This window comes from Paralichthys olivaceus, chromosome 4 (genome assembly GCF_024713975.1).
Source record: "Paralichthys olivaceus isolate ysfri-2021 chromosome 4, ASM2471397v2, whole genome shotgun sequence".
Lineage (NCBI taxonomy): Eukaryota > Metazoa > Chordata > Actinopteri > Pleuronectiformes > Paralichthyidae > Paralichthys > Paralichthys olivaceus.
The window spans coordinates 20,522,030-20,542,749 of NC_091096.1; the positions used below are offsets into that span (position 1 = coordinate 20,522,030).

Consider the following 20,720-nt stretch of genomic DNA (forward strand, 5'->3'; position numbering starts at 1 on the left):
CCCCCCACCCTGAGTTTGAGGTGCGTAACACAGATACAATCGATAGCGCTGTTGAAGCTGGAGTGCCAGGAGATGACAGAAGTGAAAAGAGCCAGAAAACAAGACACATAATGGAAAATGTGTCAGCTTCCCTCAGATGCAGCAGCAAATCCAATGAAGTGTGTAATATCAGGGGGAACAATGCATGGAGTGATTTTTCCTTCTGTACGTGATGCATCTCATCACACACACAATTTGGCATCAATTGTCAGTGATTTCTTTAATTATACAATCATCATCACATAGAATGCCTAGTATCCATAGTATGTCTTTACACAAACAATGCATAATCATAACGAAATAAATAATCAATACAAAAGTTGTTTTATGAAAAATCAAGATCAACCTTTTCACACAATATGTCCCTTGTTGGACCTGACAGATTTTTACAGCTTGGCAAATATCAGTCCTGAGATCAGACTCATGATATATAGTAGGTGTGTGTGGCATACTCAAAACTCCTTTTTCTCTGTCAGTAACAAATGATCATTTTATAGGGAAGAGAGGCATCTTAAAGAAGGAGAATGAATTCATGCAAAAGATCTCAGGATAAGATCCTCTCTCTGTGATTGTTCCCTTGTGTTTGTGGTACTGCTTCTTCTAATTGCTGCACTTTGACGAACAAACAGTATCTGTAACTCCGTAACTCAACCAGGAGATCATCAGATGATCCCATAACACACGCAAACACACACATACACTCAAAGATGCACACATACAATAAAGTCTTAAATGCTTTACAAGCTACACACTAAAAAAAAAAGAAAAACGGGCAATAGAAGTGGCTTTGTTATTTTATGACAATACAGGTTGACTAAAAATATGGTCAGTCTCTCTACAGAGCTGACTCCTACTGTAGCAGAGGTCCAGTTGCTACTTGAAATTGCACAGAGCTAACCTGGCTCACCCCGCCACTGTTCCTGTGTCAGTCAGGGTGATAATTAGCTCTCTCCGAATACTTTATATCTCTCCATTCCAGTCTTCCTCTCTGCGCACATAATTATGTTGTACGATGTATTTCCTTCAGTGGTGAAGAATCTATCATCTCACACTAGAGATAAAACCACTTAATCCAGTCGAACAAAAAACATTAACTCTGCTTTGCAATGGCACTTCTAGTCTCCTAAAATGGAGCTGGGAGCTCAGACCTCACATTCTATGGATCCTGATATGGTGCATGTGCAAGGCCTTGTCTCGTTCACCAAAGAGTCCATAGTCTCTGAGTTTGAATGGTAGCTCAGGTAGTACTCTTGCAACTGAGAGTTGAGATCCTGCTCCTGCTTTCGGGCCTTTTTCCTGCGCTTATGGTTGACTGAGTGCTGCTGCAGCTGCCTCATGGTGTTGGGGTAGCGCCTCCATGAGACATAAATAACCAGAAGGATCAATGACACTGACAGGAACAGGGCTACGCTGCCTGCAATGATTTTGTGGAAAGCCATATGTTCAAACTGTAGCTCTGGGATAAATGATGTTGGGGGCTCTGGGGGGGTGTTTGATGTCGACCTCATGGTTGTGGACTCTGTTGTTTTTCTGGCCGTCCCGCTCGGAGGGACAGGTGAAGGAGTTAATCTCTGTGCCGGTGACTCACTACGAGTCAGGTCTGTAACACCAGAGGGAGAGGGGTGAGTTGTGGCATTCACAACCTGGGCAGAAGTCAGGATGATGAGAGCTGTGGTTGTAAACACACTTGAAACGTCCACACATGCCGAGAGGTTTTTCACTACATCCACCACTCTTTCTCCCTGCACAGGCTTGGGACTGCTGCATATCATGCTGATGTCTTTGGAGTCTTTGAAGGTTTTCAGCCATGCCATAAGAGGGCAGATGCCGGGGCTGCAGTCCCAGGCATTACCTGCCAGGCTGATGGTGGTCAGGGAGGTCCACGCTGCCACAGCTTCCTCAGGCACACTGCTCAGTTTGTTTGATTCCAGATTGAGTATTTGTAAGTTTGGCATACACCGGAAAACTGCTGGGTCCAAGATTTGGATTTCATTTCCTGACAGGTCCAATTTCTGCAATTTGTGCCAGGTCCAGGGGACGCCTTGATTGATGGATCGTATACGGTTCCATTGCAAATAAAGAGCTTGGAGGTTGGTAAGACGTGGGAAAATAAAGACATTCATCCTGGAAAATTGGTTGTGCTCCAAATGAAGCTCTTTCAACTTGAACAGACCCAAGAACGTTGTACGGGTGAGGCTTCGTAAACGATTATAACCCAAATCTAGAAACTCCAGACTGCGGCATTCCAGAAACGTTCGAATGAGGATCTGTTTCAGTCCATTGGATCGAAGGTGGAGATTCTGTAGCTTGCGCAGACCATAAAAATGTCCTGGTTGCAGTGACTGCAGTTGATTGTAGGATAAGTCCAGATTTCGCAGGTTTGGTATGGCGCTGAAGGTTTTGTTGTGCAGGTGGCTTATTTTGTTGGAGCTGAGGATCAGCTCCTTGAGCCTGCGCACACCATGGAAGGCTAAAGCGTCTATTGCATTGATGGAGTTGTGGTCCAAATAAAGCCAAATTAGCTGGTTGAGGTGGGCAAATTGGTATGGCAACAGGACCAGCAGGTTGTTGTAACGCAGAGACAGACCTTGGCAGCCGGTGGTGATGTTTTCTGGGATGTCTTGGAAGATGCCAGACTCGCAATAAACAATCTTTCCTTCACAGCGACAACTGGAGGGACACATCCTCTCCCCCTTGCTGAGCAACAGCAGCACAGCTGCCTGCAGAAGAAGACATGATAACCTCCAGTCCAACATCATCGAACCTGTTGGGGGTATAGAGCAGGGCACAGGCAATCAAAGGGATGACAAGGCTTTAGAAAATGTGTGCTCGGAGATGTTTAAATAAGTAAAGGTGAGAAATTAATTCTTCAAACAGGAGACAAGGTAGTGAGGAGGACCTCGGGGTCTGACGTCTGAGACACCAGATCTGCTTCATGAAGAATTGATGGCAGAGTCTGGCATTTGCTACTTTCATGGTATGGTATCAGACGCAGAGACACATGTGGAGGGAATAGAGCAATGTAAAGTGGTGCTTGAATGAAGAAGATCAGCAGATCATCATATGCTTTAGAATTTTAGACATTCAGTTGAAAAACTAAGAAATCTGCCAGTGAGGATCAGACTGAAGCCTCAAGAGGGCAGAAACTGTCTCTAAATTGGAAAGACCATAATGACTTACCCATCGCTGCTGGGGGAAGGAGTATTCCTCTGCAAGAGATGGATAAAGAGCACATTAAACTGCTCGCAAATCGCAGTTCACGCAGCCTCGGAGCCGATCCGCATCCTGAGCATCACTTAGAAGAGAAAACAAGAAAAAAGGCAAGTTTTTCGCCGCAGCGGTCCAAAGCACCCTGCTCTCTCTCTCTCTCTCCCTTCCTCCCCCTATCTCTCTCTCTCTCTGTGTCTGTCTCTCAGAAATAGGACGCGTTCACACTTTGGAGTCAACGCTATAGTTGAGCCTCCTGTGTGCGCAATACCCGTCTGGGCGCCAACACACTGATGCACAATCCTCCACACACTCTGTACCTCTCTCTCTCCGTCTATGTATCTCCCACCCCCCTCATCCCCTTGCCTCATACTCCTTTCTCGAGGCGTCCAAAACACACTCTCTCTCTCTCTCTCTCTCTCTCTCTCTCACACACACACACACACACATACACACACACACACACAGTCTTATAAAGATTCCATATATACCAACCAACCTAAATGCAGCTATTGTTTCATTTATGAATTCAATCAGTTTAATTGAATTACATGTGTTTGATGCAGTGTTATATGTGCATCACATCTATATACAACATGCATGCAAAATTAAGTAATATAGAGTGTTATATTTACCCTGCTCAGTTTAGGGCTTTATGATTTTTTAAATTGTTCAAAGTTGGTAGAAAATGTAATGTGTGTGTGTAGGTTACATTCACTCACAGTTCATAAAATTCAATTCGATTTTTCATATTTCAGTTTATCCACATATAATTCAAGCTTGCTGACATGAGGGCTGACCGGGGGTGGCACAGTATGAAGATAAGGTATTGAACATAATGGAATAACACATAGTCTACTGGTGATGGATATTTCCTTAATCGAGATAAGGAGGTGACATTATCAAAATCCACCATTTATTCATTAATACTTCCAATCATTAATTCAAAAACCAGCAGGAAGTTGGGTAATCAGGAGTTTTGCTCCCTGCCTCGGCAGCTTCTTTAAATGATAATTATGGTAACAGCTTAAGTGCGAGGCTGCAAGCATCCATCCGCACACTCTGGAGTTTAAGCAGATAAACAGTTCACACCTCTGTATCTGGAGATGCTGCTGAAGAAATGGCAACAGAAGAATTACTGGTATTTAAATGAATGGCCCCTCTGAAGTGGGCAGTAGACAGACAGCAGAGGAAGGAGCATAGAGGAGGAGGATGGAGGGAGCATGTTTGAAGCAGGAGGATGTGGGAAAACCTTTAAATCACTTTGGGAACAACAGCTTGACAGCGATGCACTGGAGAGAGTGAGTTGTACTGTGTGCTAACAGCATCCCCTTGTGCACGCACAGAGAAATGACCTGCTCTCAGAGCTGCTGACACTGATCATGACTCCAGCATAGATAAGAGAGAAATCAGCATCCAGGTCACTGATGAAGTCATATCAACATTCGGTCAGGAACGTGTTTATAATCCTGTTCAAACCTGATTCCTGTGATGCCTGTGGATTGCTTTAAGTTTTCATGTACTTATGAAATCTCCTCCATGAGCACCAAGGCAGGGGTTAATGTGAGAGCTGTGAAAATGAGCCGTTCTGTTAGGATAATACCGCTCACACTTATATAGCAGCACCTTTTTGTCATTGAATATCAAACAAACTCTGGTCTTCAAAGGCTGCGCCGACTCACATGTGTCTTGGGGGGGATCTCATATTGGAGAGAGTGCACCTGAAGTGTGGGCGAAACGTGCTGCTCAACAATCACGCCATCAAGGGAGGCTGCTTCACAACATTTAGGCAGAGCAGCAGAAAATGAAACCTGCACTGTGTGGAGGGGGATGTGCTGCACTGACAATGATCACAATCACTTTATCAGCTGGATCCTGCATAGACAGCAGCTGTGTGCGTGTGCACCAGCCTCATCTTGAAAGTGACAATTAGCAATGACAATGTTATCAACCTCAGATAGGTGACAGCCACTGTCTTCTAACTGCCAATGAAATATTACATCCCATAAAGAGAGATCAATGTGAGTCCACCTTTACTACATTATGTTAACCTAGATGACAATACAGAAGGAGATAATGAAGGGTTGTGTTTTGAATCCTATAACCGGTTAGTTAATTAGTTAGTTGTGCACCACACTGTATTACAGTACTTGTCAATACTATAAATGCAATATACACACAGATGGGTGGAGAGAGGGACCATTGGATTGATTTATTCACTCAGCCATCATCTACTGACCTTTGACCTTTTACCAAGCATGTCTGCCAATCTCAGAAGTGCAGATGTCTCAGAACTACTGTTGTAATCAAACAACAAAAATAATTTTGATTACAATCAATGCTTAGAATTTCAAAACAACCTTTAAATATATTTGAAATATATTCGCTGGTTTATCACTCAATAAAAGTCAGTGGCCTTTGTCTTGAGATGGGCTGGATGACATTACAGTCATCCACAAAAAACTTTTCCATCTATGTGTATTTTATGTGATGACTTTAACCTTTGGATTTTTTTATTGTGCTTCTATAAGACAAGGTACATTGAATTGGCCAGAGTACCCATAGTACCCCCACTGTCAGACTGCCAGTGTGTGTGTGTGTGTGTTGGGTGTGTGTGTGCATCACTCATACAAATACATGTCTCTCATTCGCTCAATCTCGGGGGTTTAATTAACATTTTTATTTTCACATAAAGAAGAAATAGCATAGGAGCAGCCAGCTAGCTTTCTGAATCCAGTCACCAATAAAAAGCTTGAGTGTAACAGAAAGCAAACACAAAATAAACTAGAATGGCACACAGTAGAGTGCATACCCAACTGTCCCCTCTAAAACCACAATTAAATTCACTAAATCCAGATTTTTATTTAGATCTGCACAAACTTGCACTCACTCATAGCTATTGGTTGCCTAAATATGTTTTTATCCTGGATATCCATCAGTTATTCAGCTGGAAATTGGTGAAGGTTAAAGAAAGTGGGGTCTACTCCAAAATGTAATGGGTCCTTTCTTAGCCAATGTCCCATCCTTGCACCAAGTTTTGTGAAAATCTGTAATTCAGTAATTTTTGAGTAATCTTACTGACACCAAAAAAACAACAAAAGGATTGAAACATAAACTTTTGATTTTGTAGTTGCATGTGTCTGTACTGTATGACAAGAACATAATGTGATTCCTTATCACAAAAACTTCCCTCCTATATGAAATCTTTTTATTCTATATCTACATAAAGTTAATAAGACCAAAAACTGCTTTCATTGTAGATTGGTCTTGCAAACTGATTTTCTCAAGCTGTATTAGTGTAAAGTTGCATCAAATTGGGTTTTACTGTACAGTTTGTTTATTCAGATGTGCACAGAAATATATTTCTTTGATGTAGTACATGAACATGCACTTAACAACAAAGGTTGCACGAAGGATATGACTGACAGGACAGAATCACATCTCAGTGGCTGACTTTGCTCATGTTTCATTTAAGCACAAATAGCAAAGGTACGTTGTTGTACCTTGCCTTTAGTTTCTTCCCATTGAAGTAGAAGCATAGGAACAAGATTGAGAAACCATTTTGCACAGTGGACTTGTGTAATATCTTCCTATCACTTGAGGATATACACAAATAAAAAATGAAAGGAAAAGAGTTGCAAAAGAAGCACGTTGACATATTTGATGCATGACATCATCTGATTCTGAAGGAATCCATCAATTATTGTCTGGTTGTTTGACTCTGATTTAACCCATTACCATAATTTCTATAATACATTATGGACCGATCCTCATAGTCGTCCCTGCAGAAGTGTTTATTTCTTATGCATGACCAATATTTGAAAAGGTGGACTGACATGTGAAGACTGCGTGTCTTTATCTTCTGTAGAATCTTACTGCAAAAAAGAAGGGCTCTGATTTAACCTATGGTAACGTTTTAATAGTTTGTTCATTCAGCTATCTATCATTAACATCTTGTATGTTCTGTCACCTCTGTGTTTCAGGATAAGAAAGGGTCTGAAGAGAAAAGATGAATTTAATGCATCCTAAGAAAAAAGCTGCCCAGCATAAAACAGAATATGAATCTTCAAGATTTCAAGAGTCTCTTCAGTGCCCTGACTTCAGTTCAGCTTTCCCAGCAGAGACGCAGGTTTCAGATAAAGTAATCAAAGCAAAATCTATATACTGCTCCTTGTACCTCAAAAAACAATTAAAAGTATATGTAGCATTTTCTTTTCTGCTTAGAGTCACAGCAATGGGGGATAAAAAGCCAGAGGTTGTGGGACCAGTCCGCTGTCTCAGAAATACCTACCTGCTGCTGGGTTATTATGTTTGTGTAATATGCAGGGTAATTAAAGTTTAAAAGTCAGGGTCAGAGTAAATACAAACTGCTTCAACACTGTTTAAAGTCTCTCTTTGTCCTAATTATTTTACTAGTTAGACACCCCTGCACCCTGTTTCAGTGGGATTCATTATTCTGCAAAAAAGCAGGTCCTTCCCTTGCTCTATTATTCAAGACTCAGTCAGTCACAGACAGTCATTAAAGTTTCATAGGAAGCAATTTAGTGACTGACTTATTTGCAAAGTGAGGTGAGTGCTCATAGAGGTACTGTACCTTTGTTGTTCATGGTCGGTCTCTCTCTGCTTTTCATGACAACAGAGTGATTCTGAGACCCTGGTGGGGGACAGTTATCAAATGAGTCAGCACATCATGAAATCTAAAACATAGGTCATTTCTCTATTTGAAGAAGGTTTCAACAAGCAGTCAAATTATAGCTGTAAGAACAAAATATTCAAGTTGGTGGAGTTAGAATAAGTGGGCATTCTCTCCATTGTAGAGAGATGACTATACATCTATACATATACTGTGAAACTCAATTATTGATCCATTGCAGCTCTGCATTTCTGGCATGAGTCAGTTACACCAAACACTCAAAAAGCTGAATGCAATGTGAAAGTGGGTCTTGTTCGACATCACAAATAAGAAGTGATGCGTAGACCACAGGGAATTTACAGGAACTCAGCATGGGATGAGAGCACAACAGCAACGTGTAGGGATTTTTAACATGGGATTACAACAGGATAAAGAAGGACCCCCCCCCCAAATTGAATCTGTGGCTATTCATTTCAATATATATTTTTAACAAAATGCAAATTACAATGACATGTTTAGGCTGATTAGAAAAGAGACCAAGGGGATCCGACTCATGGGAGAAAGGCTAGAACTGTGCAGCATGCTCTTACAAATTAAAATCACTTTAAATCATAAATGTACAATAGATATGTGCATTTTTTTTTATAAAACTATAATAAATGATTAATGCAACAGTCCAAACAGTGAAATGGGAACATGTATCTTATTTAGTTTAGTGCCAGCAACAATAGAGCGAGGGTCTTGTGAGTCTTGGTTAATCTGTATGTAAATGACTTTTTCAACAAGTATATTCCAAAAATTGAACTTAAATAGGAGAGATGGGTCTGCAATATTATCACAAGATTTTTAGATCAACACTGTGTGTTTTTTTTAACTCTTCCTGTAATTTGTATAATGTGGGAGCTTAATGGATGTTGATTATATACAGTTAAATAACAATATACTCAATAAATGCAGCTGCTCTTGTTTTGAGTTGAGTTGATTTCCAAGAGCAGCCTGAAGTGATTGCTAAATGGAAAACATAGCATTCTTGTCCTCTCAAAAGCTTTTAATAACCTGATATGTAATGTGTTGATGTAGTGTCAGTATTGTACATGAATACATATTGTATATGGTATTATTCAAACTGACAAAGCTCCAACTCACTTATGCGTACCTCTTACGCAACTGATCATTCTAATTCATCCTCAAATGCTTCTGAGGAAATAATTTACTTTTTGTGCATTACACAAGTCTAATTTTTCACAATATATATGTATGTGTACTTACTATATATCTAAAGCCTTAGAGATATGTTGCACCAACAAACTGCAAAGCTCTGTTGCATTAAACATGCCTCTGTGTTATGTGAAGACGTTTTAGTTTTAGTGTAATTAATGTCTGCTGCTTTGAGTTTCTTTGTCTAAGTTGTATATCTTTTAGTTTACTCTTGGGTACCTTAGACATCCACACTTGAATCTAACAAAAGTGAATGAAATTGGTGAAAGAATCAATCTCAGTTCCTTTTTGCAACGATTGGTTTGGAAATATCTTCAGACCGTTTGATAGAATATATGATGTACACTGAAGGGTATGCTTCATTCAAAGCTGTGCACAGTGTACTTGGTAATGGCATTTGTCACTCTTCCAGTCACCTTGGTGTGTGTGTGTGTGGGACAAAGAGACAGGGAGAGCAGGTCCCTGCCCTGTCCTTCAACTCCCGTTAGCTGATTGATCTAACTGAAAATTAAATCAGTGCCTGGCATTAATGTGCTGAATGCATCAGTTTTATTTTGGTTTCCACCGATTTCTTTGTCACAAACTATCTGCAATTTGAGCTCAAATGTTCATTAACATCCATTACCAGTAATTACACCACTCATTAAGTACAGAAGCAGAGGGACCCATTAGAAGTGATGATTTTGACCCTGACTCAAAGTCCCATTATGAGCCCTTGAGTGCACCCTTTGTTTACACAAGTCAGTGTCAACGTGCAACACTGAGTAAAGAAAAACCTTTCTTAACTTTTCCTGCATGAATTAAAATATGACATTTAAAACCACATGAGAGGGATACAATACCTGCATGTGAAAAGTACCTGAAATCAATTTCTATTGTTTCTGCTTCATTTTCAAACTGTGTGCTAGTTGTTGATAACATATAAATCAGAAAAAAAACCACAAGTAGATTGAGAAATAAATGTTTTATTGGAAATGGCAAACATGTGGATCCCTCTACAGACAGCTGTAGAAGACAAGGTAAGCTGTTTTCTTGCTTATCTCTGTGCTTTTGGTAACACAAACTACGCTGACCTTTTCAGGCCCGCCTCCAGATCAAGAGTAAATTTAGTGGGGGACACAAATCGTTAGCAGACAGGAGATGACAATTGGTTATAATGCTGATACATACACATACAATGTTATAATATAGCCATTAAGACATTAAACTATATGGACAGAAGCAACTCCAAAATATAATAATAATATATATGATCGTCAAGGAAAGAAATTAGGGATCTCTTGAAACGTACTATATAAATTCAAACTAGTATTATTATTATTATTAATATAAAGTGCATTTACTTCAGCGATATTTAATTTTTGGGTACCAAGTCGTTTCCATTCAATGCCATGCCTTCTGCAGCATTATTTATTCATCAGCATGTCAGTACTGACAACTCTGAATATTCCAACAGTGTATTCAATCTACAGACCATTGACTATTAAAACATTTTTTTTATTTTTGACACAGTCATGCCTGCCTGTAATAAAACAGAGTTAATTACAGTCAGTAACATTTCTCAGCTCACTGTTACATTTTAATTTAGAGGATCTCAATCCTGCAATGAGCTGGACATGAATGTGAACACAGGCTAAATGAGAGCCTATGACTGGCAGTGTATCTTCACACATATGTAAATGCAGAGCCAACACTTCCCATCGCTGTGCTTGAATTGAAATGCAGGCTCTGTACCTGGGGACAATGGAGTCCACTTTAGTGTGGGCTGTGGAGAGTCACTGGTTGGCCAGGAGAGGGCATCTCAAGTCCTGAAACGAGCTCCAGTGAGCTCAGTCGGATCCTCCACCGACATCATTCCTGTTGCTATACAACTGATTTATTCTTGATGCCACGGACAACGAGTCTAATCCACAGCAGACTGCGCCTTCTCCTCCCCCTGTCCACATCTGAATTTGGGAAACATCCAACTTGTCGGCTTTGGACCACAGTTTAATCCCTTTCAAAATTCTTCACTTGGTCGGTTTCCAGTCTCTTTTTTTTTTGCTGCCACTAAACCTAGATTCAACAATTGGCGACACGGGTGTTTAAAATGTGGGCTTTTCTTTCCTCCGCCTTCCAAAAACACTCGCTAAACAATGCCATTTTCAGGAGGATACAAAGCTTGAGCGCGTGCGTCCGAGGGCTTTTTGTGCATGTGGCTGTCACTAAAATGCACGAAGCTAGGGTTGTTGTGCGGTAACGTGGGAAACTACAGGCAGAGGTTGATGCTCACCTTCTGGAGCCGCTCTCGTCTCCTCCGACAGGTGTGCGGCTGTGCGCAAAGCGGACCTGGCTGCGGCGTAAAGTGCGTATACTCTCTCCTCGGCTCACACAGGCGTCCAGGGTGCGTGTCCGGACCCATCCGGACCAACACACGCCGAGTGCATCTAACATGTGGACGCGGAACGCATGCAACAGAGAGCCCTAAGCATGAGGAGGAGCCGACACCGCGCAAATATGGGTATGTGGACAGTTCCCCTTCGTTTCTGCGCAAAGTCCTTAGTCGTTTGCCAATTATTATTCACTTAAGGCTAATTTCTGTGCCCTCCTGCGGCTTGTGAATGATGACTGCAGGCTGTGGGATCTGAAGGAGGCTTCCTGCTCAGTAACTGTTTGACTGATTATTCCTGATGCATGAGGTTATCAATCACCTTTCCCTTGTCTCCCAGGAACATGACTTTGACTGTGATAATGGATGTAAGTGTGTGTGTATGTGTGTGCAGATTTGCCATGAACACAGGCTGCAAACACCCCCTTTATCAAGTGCTTTAGATCACAGTGATAATATTTGGTTCCTTAATTCAATTTGATCTCATCCATTTCCCTCTTATTCGAGTCTGTGCACACTTGCTCTGTGTGCTCCATGTTTATGCTCTCAAATCTGCCACTTTCTGTGTCTGCAGGACTTCCCATGCTTTTCAGATGGCTTGTATTCACAGTGGTGGTGCCCACCTGGCTGCTCGCTGCTCCAAGCGGCATCCGTGAGCGTCCCTGCCCCCAGAGCTGTAGATGTGATGGGAAGATAATATACTGTGAATCCAATGCCTTCCGTGACGTGCCAAGCAATGTGTCTGTTGGCACACAGGGCCTGTCCCTGCGCTACAACAGCCTCATGAACCTCAGAGCTCACCAGTTTGCAGGGCTGAGTCAACTGGTTTGGCTCTACCTTGACCATAACTACATCAGTGCTGTGGACGGCCAGGCATTCCATGGGATACGCAGGCTCAAAGAACTGATTCTGAGCTCGAATAAGATCACACATCTAGAAAACAACACTTTCCACGACGTTCCCAATTTACGTAATCTTGACCTTTCTTACAATAAACTGCAGGTTCTCCAACCCAAGCAGTTTGTGGGTCTACGGAAGCTGCTGAGTTTACACTTGAGGTCAAATTCCTTAAAAACTGTCCCTATGCGAGTTTTTCTTGACTGTCGCAACCTGGAGTTTCTTGATATTGGCTACAACAGGCTACGGAGCCTCACACGTAATGCCTTTGCAGGGCTCCTTAAACTCATCGAGCTTCATTTGGAGCACAACCAGTTCTCAAAGATAAACTTTGCTCATTTCCCTCGCCTGACTAACCTGAGGGCGCTCTATTTACAATGGAACCGTATCAAGCTGCTAACCCAGGGCCTGCCATGGATGTGGACTTCCTTGCAAAAGCTGGATCTTTCAGGAAATGAACTCCAAGTGCTGGAGCCGAGTACATTTCAATGCCTCCCTAATCTTCAGACACTTAATCTGGACTCCAACAAACTCAGCAATGTGTCTCAGCAGACGGCAGAGACTTGGATCTCCCTCACCACCATCAGTCTGGCTGGTAATTTGTGGTACTGTAACCCCAACATATGTCCCCTGGTGGCCTGGCTCAAGGCCTTTAAGGGTAACAAGGAGACCACTTTGATATGTGCCGACCCCAAGGAGGCACAAGGGGAGAAAGTGACTGATGTGGTGGAGTCCTATAACATCTGTACAGCAACGCCGAGTCCCATCCCATCGACAAGATCGCCCCTCACTTCTGCGTTTCCAGCTGAGCTGCTGCCTCTTTCCACTCAGTCTGTGGTGGACAAGAAGCTGACCTGGAACAGGACAGCCTCCCCAGCTCCGTCCAAGGTCTCCCCTACTATCCCTCTGCCAGACACTGAGTACGTGTCCTTCCACAAGATCATAGCTGGTAGCGTGGCTCTCCTCTTATCTGTGGCCATTATTCTGCTGGTAATCTATGTCTCATGGAAGCGCTATCCCAGCAGTATCAAGCAGCTTCAGCAGCGCTCAACGGTTAAAAAGCGCCAGAAAAAGGCTCGGGAGACCGAGCGCTCCCTTAATTCCCCCCTGCAAGAATACTATGTGGACTACAAACCCTCACACTCAGAGACTATGGATGTGCTGGTTAATGGGACAGGACCTTACACATACACCATCTCAGGCTCCAGGGAATGCGAGGTATGACCGTTGCCCTCCAAAAATCAATTTCCACTGCGAGGCATGAGAGGTAAATTTTCCAACGATCTGTGGAGAAAAGTACTTTTTTAACTTTTCCTACTCTGCATTTGTCTGTTTTTTGGGATTAGGAGGTAAAGGTCAGTGCATGGTGACTTGCTTCACAATATGCTGGGTTTGTTCAGTTCCATGTGATTACCCAGCTGTTGTTCTGAATCATGCAGTTTTATTGCTAAAATATGAATCCCATTAGCCGAAACTGCAGTGGCAGCTCCTCTCCCTGCATAACTTACATACAGTAAGATGCATTATACACAAAGTAGGTTCATTTGTCATTCCTGACACGAAAAGAGCTCATTGATGAATCTATGTATTATCAGCCAGCCTGATATTTATTCACAAATGGCTTGCTGTCCTGCACAGAATGATCAAAATGTATTGGATCAAGTCACCGTGCAGGTGGTCCTCTCCTATCCTGTGTGTTTGCTACAGCAGCTGTAAGAGCAAACGCACAAGTCATGTGAGTTTTAATATTTGTTTTGTACCGTGTTAAATATGTGAATATTTACAATTGTACCAGCCGATCATATACCACATTCTCCTTTTTCTGCCTCCAGCAATCATATACTTAAGCTTTTAGTCATTATTTTCATTTGCAAAGTTCAAACAGTCACCGCAGGCTGGAGAACACTCTGAAGGCCCGAAGCCAAATACAAGATAAATAATGCATTTGGGCTTGATTTCCATCTGGATTTTCTGTGCTACTGCAGCAACAAACTACTTTTGTTTGGAAAGTAGAAGAGAAGGAAACTATTCAGTTACACAAGTGAAACTTTAAATTGAAATTTCACTCTAACACCAGACTCCACATGACTGACTCTGAGCCACTGTACGTCAGGAGGGATTGAGACACAAAGCCTTGACAGAAAGACTAATCAATTTGCTCATGCTTAATTAGGCTTTTTTTTTTTTTTTTTGCCTGTGTACTCTTTCCTTTAAAAAAAATCTAATTCCATGCATCTGTCTTCCATTGTCCGGCTGCTTTTTTTTTTCATTTGGCAGTATGGTTAAGTGTGATTAACAGGACATGTTGCGCTGGGAAAGATGTAGTGTCACTGGAATCGTAGCTGCACCTTTTGTCAGGCTAACCAGACACGCTGTGGAGTGCAGGAGACATCTTTCTTCTCCATTGTATCTGTCAGCGCAGCTCAGAGACAAAGTTTTATCTCACACTGCCATACAGCTCATTTCCTATATTCCACGTGGACTCTATAAATCATTTTAGAATATGTTCTACGTCAGGGGGCCGAGCTGAAGCACCACTTACATTCTTGTTGTGTCCTTCCCCCTGGAGTCACTGGAGAGTCTTGCACAAATACTGTATGTTCCATTGTTTTCAGTCATGTCACATGCCGCCAGCTACACAGGTAACTAAATCAGCTGTTTGTCAGATTATCTGTGGCAGGGCGTTTCTCAAACAAGCTTGAGGTGAGATGGCCAGCTTATCAATCTTGAAACTACCATGAGAGAATGTGGCGTGGGAGCATTAAATGGCAGACCTAATGGGGCTTCCACTAGCTAGAATAACTAATAGCCCATCAGAGGTAAGGATCCGAGACTTCCTCTGCTTTGTTATTCCTTGCCCTCTGCAGCTCAAGGGAGCCGCCTGAGTTGTTAAAAATGTAATGGGATTTTTTTTTGTTACATTTTGTGCCAGACACCGCAATGCAAAGAACAAATACACAGTAAAACCACTATCAGGTTTTTATGCATGTTTAGGTTTAGAGTGATGCATTTGTACTTTCAAACTGTTTCATATTACGACACTATTTGATCCGATACAGTGTCGTGTTTATAAGTTGTGCGACTGGCCACGGAATTAGGTTGCAGGAGAGGGAAACTCCATGATGTGCACTGATAGTGTCGAGTGTTATTTGCATCACGATAAAGGACAGTAAAGCACAATGTCTTCTGATATATGAGAGGAGTTTTAGTTTTTATTGAATGGTAAGCAGCAGAGAGACTCGAGAAAGATGAAAGTGAGAGAGATGGAGTGTATGAAAAAAGCTGCTCCGTGGTTCAAACCCCACAGTCAGAGGCACATTGTCAATTCCTAAACTCGGCAAGCCCCCTGCACATTATTTTGCTATCCCAGATAGCAGCACTTACGCTATTAGCTGCATTTTCAATTAGGAGAAAGAGCTTTGTAATTTAAGCCCGTTATCATGTGCACATGCCCAGACCTACAGACTTGGAGTTAATTTGTTTCTATAGATTTCCCCCCAGCACAGCTCAGCAGGTTGACTTGGATGCTGCAAACTGAGCGCGCCAAGTGTGAATTTTGATGAACACTTTGAACTGTGTGGTTTCCACTGTCTTCCTGTGGCACATTATTTTTAAAAGAGCCCCATTTCTGCCTTGTATGCCATCCACTCCTATGCTCACAGAGCAGCTGCGGCAGTTGCCATCCACCCACAGATCATCCCCTGTGAAATGAGTTCAGAAAATATTAAGGTGAAAATCCCAACGATCTTAGCCAAAGGCATTTCAAGTGCTTGGGCAGAATATTCAAGTATTAACAAGGTGAGGAGATCCGCTCACAGATAATTAAAGTGGGCTGTGAGAGCGCTGATGAAGTGAGGAGAAAGGACGGTTTGCCACTGCTGTGCATCTAACCAACTGATACAAAAGACTGAGAGACTCCACTAATAAATGAACCATTATAATGTCAACACCGACGAGCAGCAGACTTTTCAAAAGTAATTTATGCCAACAGCAGCCTTAATCATGCATTAATTTCTTATAATTTTCCTGATTTACATCCAGTGTCCCCTTCCTGGTTGTATAAAAAACTAATAGCCTCTTAAGACATATGGAAGTGTTTGCCTGGACAAGTCCTGCAGCTGTGGGTACATTTTATTCAACAAACATTTATTTTGATTTTTAGGAAAATGAGGGCTGTCTTCATAATGTCAGGAATGAGAGCGATGAGTGATCAAAATACGCTTCCTCTACTTGCCAAGATGGCAGCTTGCACTTCATCGTGCGTAAATTCACAGAAGGCAGGCTTCCATCATGTGACGTTTGAAGTTTGACAGATTTCAGTATTTGTCATTCACTTGCCAAGTAAAGGGTAACCACATGAGTGTCTGAGAGTGTCTGAGAGGGATGTGTACTTTTTGAATACACCATGCAGCACATACTGGTGTAGCTCAAACACAACTTTAATGACAGCGCTGCAAAACATCCTGCTGTAATGAAAGGTAACACACACTGCATGAAAAATGACTCATCATCTTTGTTTTTAGTTATTCTGTAGAAAAGCTATATCTTTTGCCATTAATTCTCATTTTTCTTGGCTGTCCTCTTTGGTGGAATTGAAAATTACTGTAACTGCAAGACTGGATGGCAATGATCCATGGGTCCACAGAAGTAGTCTACTTAGCTTTTATCATGTCTGATGATTTTGTGAAAAATGGGCTTTGGTCAACTTGATTCAAACTCTACTGCAACAAAATGCAGGGAGAAACCCACTTTAAGCAAAGTTGGCTGAAATGGCTCTTACGCAACATCATTTTTTAGTGTCATGTATCACTTGTCATTTTTTAAGTGATTATACTTACATACTTAATCCCTGCAGCAGTTCCTGTGTATGATTAAGCACATCAGACTGATTAGAGGTGCTTTGTTGCACTGGGGATATGCATATAATTATGGAAATTATTATTTGAGTTTTGTTTGATATATATATTTATATCTATATTTATATGGCAGACAAGCCAAATAAATTGCTCTTGACAGCAACAGGCCCAGTGTTATAATTCATATTTTAACAGTTTAAAGGAACGGTTAATACGTTATTATGCAATAAGACCCGATAAAAATCGGTACAATTCAATAGGTACAAAACGATACGATAAGAAATGCAATGTGATAAGAAATAATGCGATTCGGGATTGTCTCCATAATACAATATTTCTTATTTATTATATTTCTTGTCTTCTGTTGCTCTATGCAACAACTGTGATCAGTCAACCACATTCCATATGCACTTAAATTGAAGTGCCATTAGTATCAACAATATTGCAAAACTTTAAAACAAGATATTGCGTAAACTCTCTAACACCATGTCTTTGGGGACAATATTGCCTCTACGGTTCAAACTATGACATTACTATTTAAGATGTTAATAGAAGAAGGTACAAATTACTTTAAAATGATTGAGTCTCCACTTGGGTATCCCCAGAGGGCAAAAGCTTGTACTCAGAGTGAAGGACATAGAATGGATATTCCAGTATTCTCTGTGCTCCTGTCAGTGCTTGTACACAGATTGAAGGGGCTTGTGTTCTTCATGGGGGTCTGAACAAGACGGGCAAGCCTGGATATTAACTGTGCTGAGAGGTTACCATGCCAGACGTGTATCCCATACCTGATTAACTGATTCACATCCAAAATGCCGTGGTTATAGCATCACACTAAAATAACTAGTGGGGTGTACATGCTTAACAATCATTTGTTTACAATGGGGAGCATCTGTTCTGATTGATTTGGAGTCATGGAGTTTTCATCTTAACATTTTGGATAGGATCTGTCAGAAACCATTTCAAGGTAAATGGGTGGAAATAATCTGTCATCTGTTTAATTTTCTGAATCAGTAGATAAGGCTGCAGGATGTTCAAAGCTAAACTCAAATCAACAAAAAGCATGCATGCATAATTGTTACTGTCTTCTGAATGCATAACAATCAGATGGGCGATGCTGTTAACAGCATGAGGAGTCTCTTCCAAAAAAGCTAATTTTTTATGTTTTATTGCTGCAGCTGTTGTATATACTCCACTTCAAAAAATCAACAAAAAGTGGAATTTGCTCAGGGGTGCCCAAACCTTTTCATACAGCTGAATTTATGCAGAATACACCCCCCTTCAGGCTGTGTTTTCATGCTGTGTTAAAACGTGGCAGTGGGGTTCATTAGCACAAATGCACATATTAAGACCTTGGACCTACCTTTGGTGTTAAGCACCTCTCAGGCTGTTATGTGCGTGGGGGCAAATCTCAACCAGATAAACATACTCTACAATATGTATGATTCAGACTTTTGACAGAAGGTGTGATGTCTGCTCTGGTGTGGAGGTGGAATAAATATTACAAACTCAGCAGCCAGAAGAGGCAGCACAAGATCTGTGAAATAATACTCTGTAATCTAAAACGGCTTGTTAAAATGAATATGACAATGCCGCTGTTTCATAAAAATGAATCAAAGCAGCTCCTCTTTCATCCAATTGATGTTTTCACAATTTTATTGTTCATATTTAGTTGTACTCGTAGCACATGTCTTTGCCTACTAATAGCTTAATCTGGCACAGGCAGAAAATATGATGTTCTACCTCCACGCTTCAACACAGACAGTATTGAATTTAACTCTGGGTTAGATGTACTTATTTACAGAACATCTACGATGAACTGCTGTTTGTTTGTTGTGTCTCTGACTGATCATTATAGACTCTTGCAGAAGCCTAAAGCCAGATGAGTGATGATTGAAGGTAGATCATTCGGCTGCTGAGAGAAAAAAGAAATGAAAGTCATGGCTTTGTCGACCTCCAAACCCCCGTTTTAAATTGAGGGCAGCATTGATTGACAACATCATTAACTCTCATACGCATTTGATAGCAAACGATTACCTTAAGCCAAGATGAAATTAACTTCTCTCAACCAATCAGGAGAGTCAGTACATTTTAGGATTTTACTGTATAATTGAATATACAAACAAAGAACACTGGATATTATGAAATGGAATTTTTCCAAAGACCTATTTTTACCCTCACTAATTTGGATATAAATTAATATGACCATGAGATAAATCAAACTAATTCATCCCTTCCCATCACACAATCTCCAGTGGCCATCCCCTCCTGCAGCCACACACAAACCCTGATGAATATTTAATGTGATAATAAACGTCTCGTTCTATTGTGTTCAAGGCCATTTTGTTCAGGAAATAAAGAATCCAGCAAAAAACAATTTTCCGTTAATTGCAAGAATGTTTTGTTGGAAATCTTTTCTGAGAGGGAAAATCTCACATTCTGATTGTGAGAACAGTTGATGCACATCATCATCTGGCTGCGTCACTGAAAACAAGTGTTGAGCATGAAAGTCTACAGCCATGCTGTTACTATTAAATGCTAACATGGGCAAGGTATCACTCATGCTCACCATCTAATTAGGTTTCTTTGAATGCTAACATTTGATCATTAGCATTAAACAGGTATAGCTTATCATGATGGGAGTGTCATTAGTTTTACAATGATTTCATCATAAACTAAAGAATTAGAAATTGTGTATTGTAAGTAAAAGTGTTGATAAAAGTGTTAATTAAAGGGGATCACCAGAGTGATCAGAACACCTTATTATAGCTGTATTCAATTGAATGGCACCTCAAATATCAACCTCATGTTGGTACTGGAGATAAATCAGTTTGGTAACACTATATACATTGAGCTTTGTCACTGGATAAATGAAAACTTTGAATTGGTGGCAATAGATGAAAAGTCAAGGAATCCTTGTGTCATTAGGATTCATCTATTGACACCATGAATGTCTGTGCTGGCAACCCATCAGGGATAGATAAGTGCATATGAAGTGTTCAGCTGACCGTCCAGCTGATCAACACTGCCATCCATTATCACACATCCCGATCCTGGCTGAAATGAGACTGTTGTCTGATTATCAGAGATATGTTTACAGTTTGATCAGTGCAGGGGACTTGTGCAGATTAGCAGGCAGAGCCAAACTAAATTTTCCAAACTCCTCCCTGAGAAATAAGGAGGAGGAGGAGGATGTTGACCAGGCCATGGCCCTCATATGGTTATAGGGAAAAGGGCTTACATCATTCAGTTTGTCATTTCATGCTGGATTCCTATTGGTCGACATAGGTCATAGCAGCAGTCACATTGGGAGTTGGTCACCCTAAATTTCTGACACTACCAGAATGTTGTCTCATGGCCATCTGTAAAACGTGTAAGGCCAATCTGTGAGCGTATGTGGCTCGATCGTTGGAGCCACATACACAGATAATGACACATTTATTTCACGTTGGTCATCTTTTATCTGGGACAGCCTAAAACTGCAGTGTATACCCGCCCTCAC

At 41.2% G+C, this 20,720-nt stretch overlaps 1 protein-coding gene and 1 pseudogene across 2 annotated transcripts; one reads left to right on the top strand and one right to left on the bottom strand.

Annotated features, from left to right (window-relative positions):
• Positions 1-240: 240 nt before the first annotated feature.
• On the bottom strand, positions 241-3,595 carry LOC109633703 (leucine-rich repeat transmembrane neuronal protein 4-like). Of its 2 annotated transcripts, XM_069524156.1 has the most exons (3): positions 3,220-3,594; positions 2,939-3,005; positions 241-2,803 (listed from the first exon to the last, which is right to left on the bottom strand). In XM_069524156.1, the coding sequence occupies exon 3, from the start codon at positions 2,796-2,798 to the stop codon at positions 1,182-1,184; it is 1,617 nt and encodes a 538-aa protein (XP_069380257.1). In that variant the 5' UTR covers positions 2,799-2,803; positions 2,939-3,005; positions 3,220-3,594; the 3' UTR covers positions 241-1,181. The 2 variants fall into 2 exon arrangements, with proteins under 2 accessions (XP_069380257.1, XP_069380256.1); XM_069524155.1 differs by lacking the exon at positions 2,939-3,005 and having other exon boundaries at positions 3,220-3,595.
• Positions 3,596-10,903: 7,308 nt separating this feature from the next.
• The window catches only part of LOC109633701 (leucine-rich repeat transmembrane neuronal protein 4-like), a 45,608-nt pseudogene continuing 35,791 nt past the window's right edge, over positions 10,904-20,720 (top strand).

Excerpts from the sequence above, each read along its gene's own strand:
- LOC109633703 (XM_069524155.1), bottom strand. The coding sequence starts at position 3,274 with ATGTGCTCTTTATCCATCTCTTGCAGAGGAATACTCCTTCCCCCAGCA. Across the intron at positions 2,804-3,219 it reads CCTTCCCCCAGCAGCGATGG|GTTCGATGATGTTGGACTGG; the intron begins GTAAGTCATTAT and ends TACCCCCAACAG.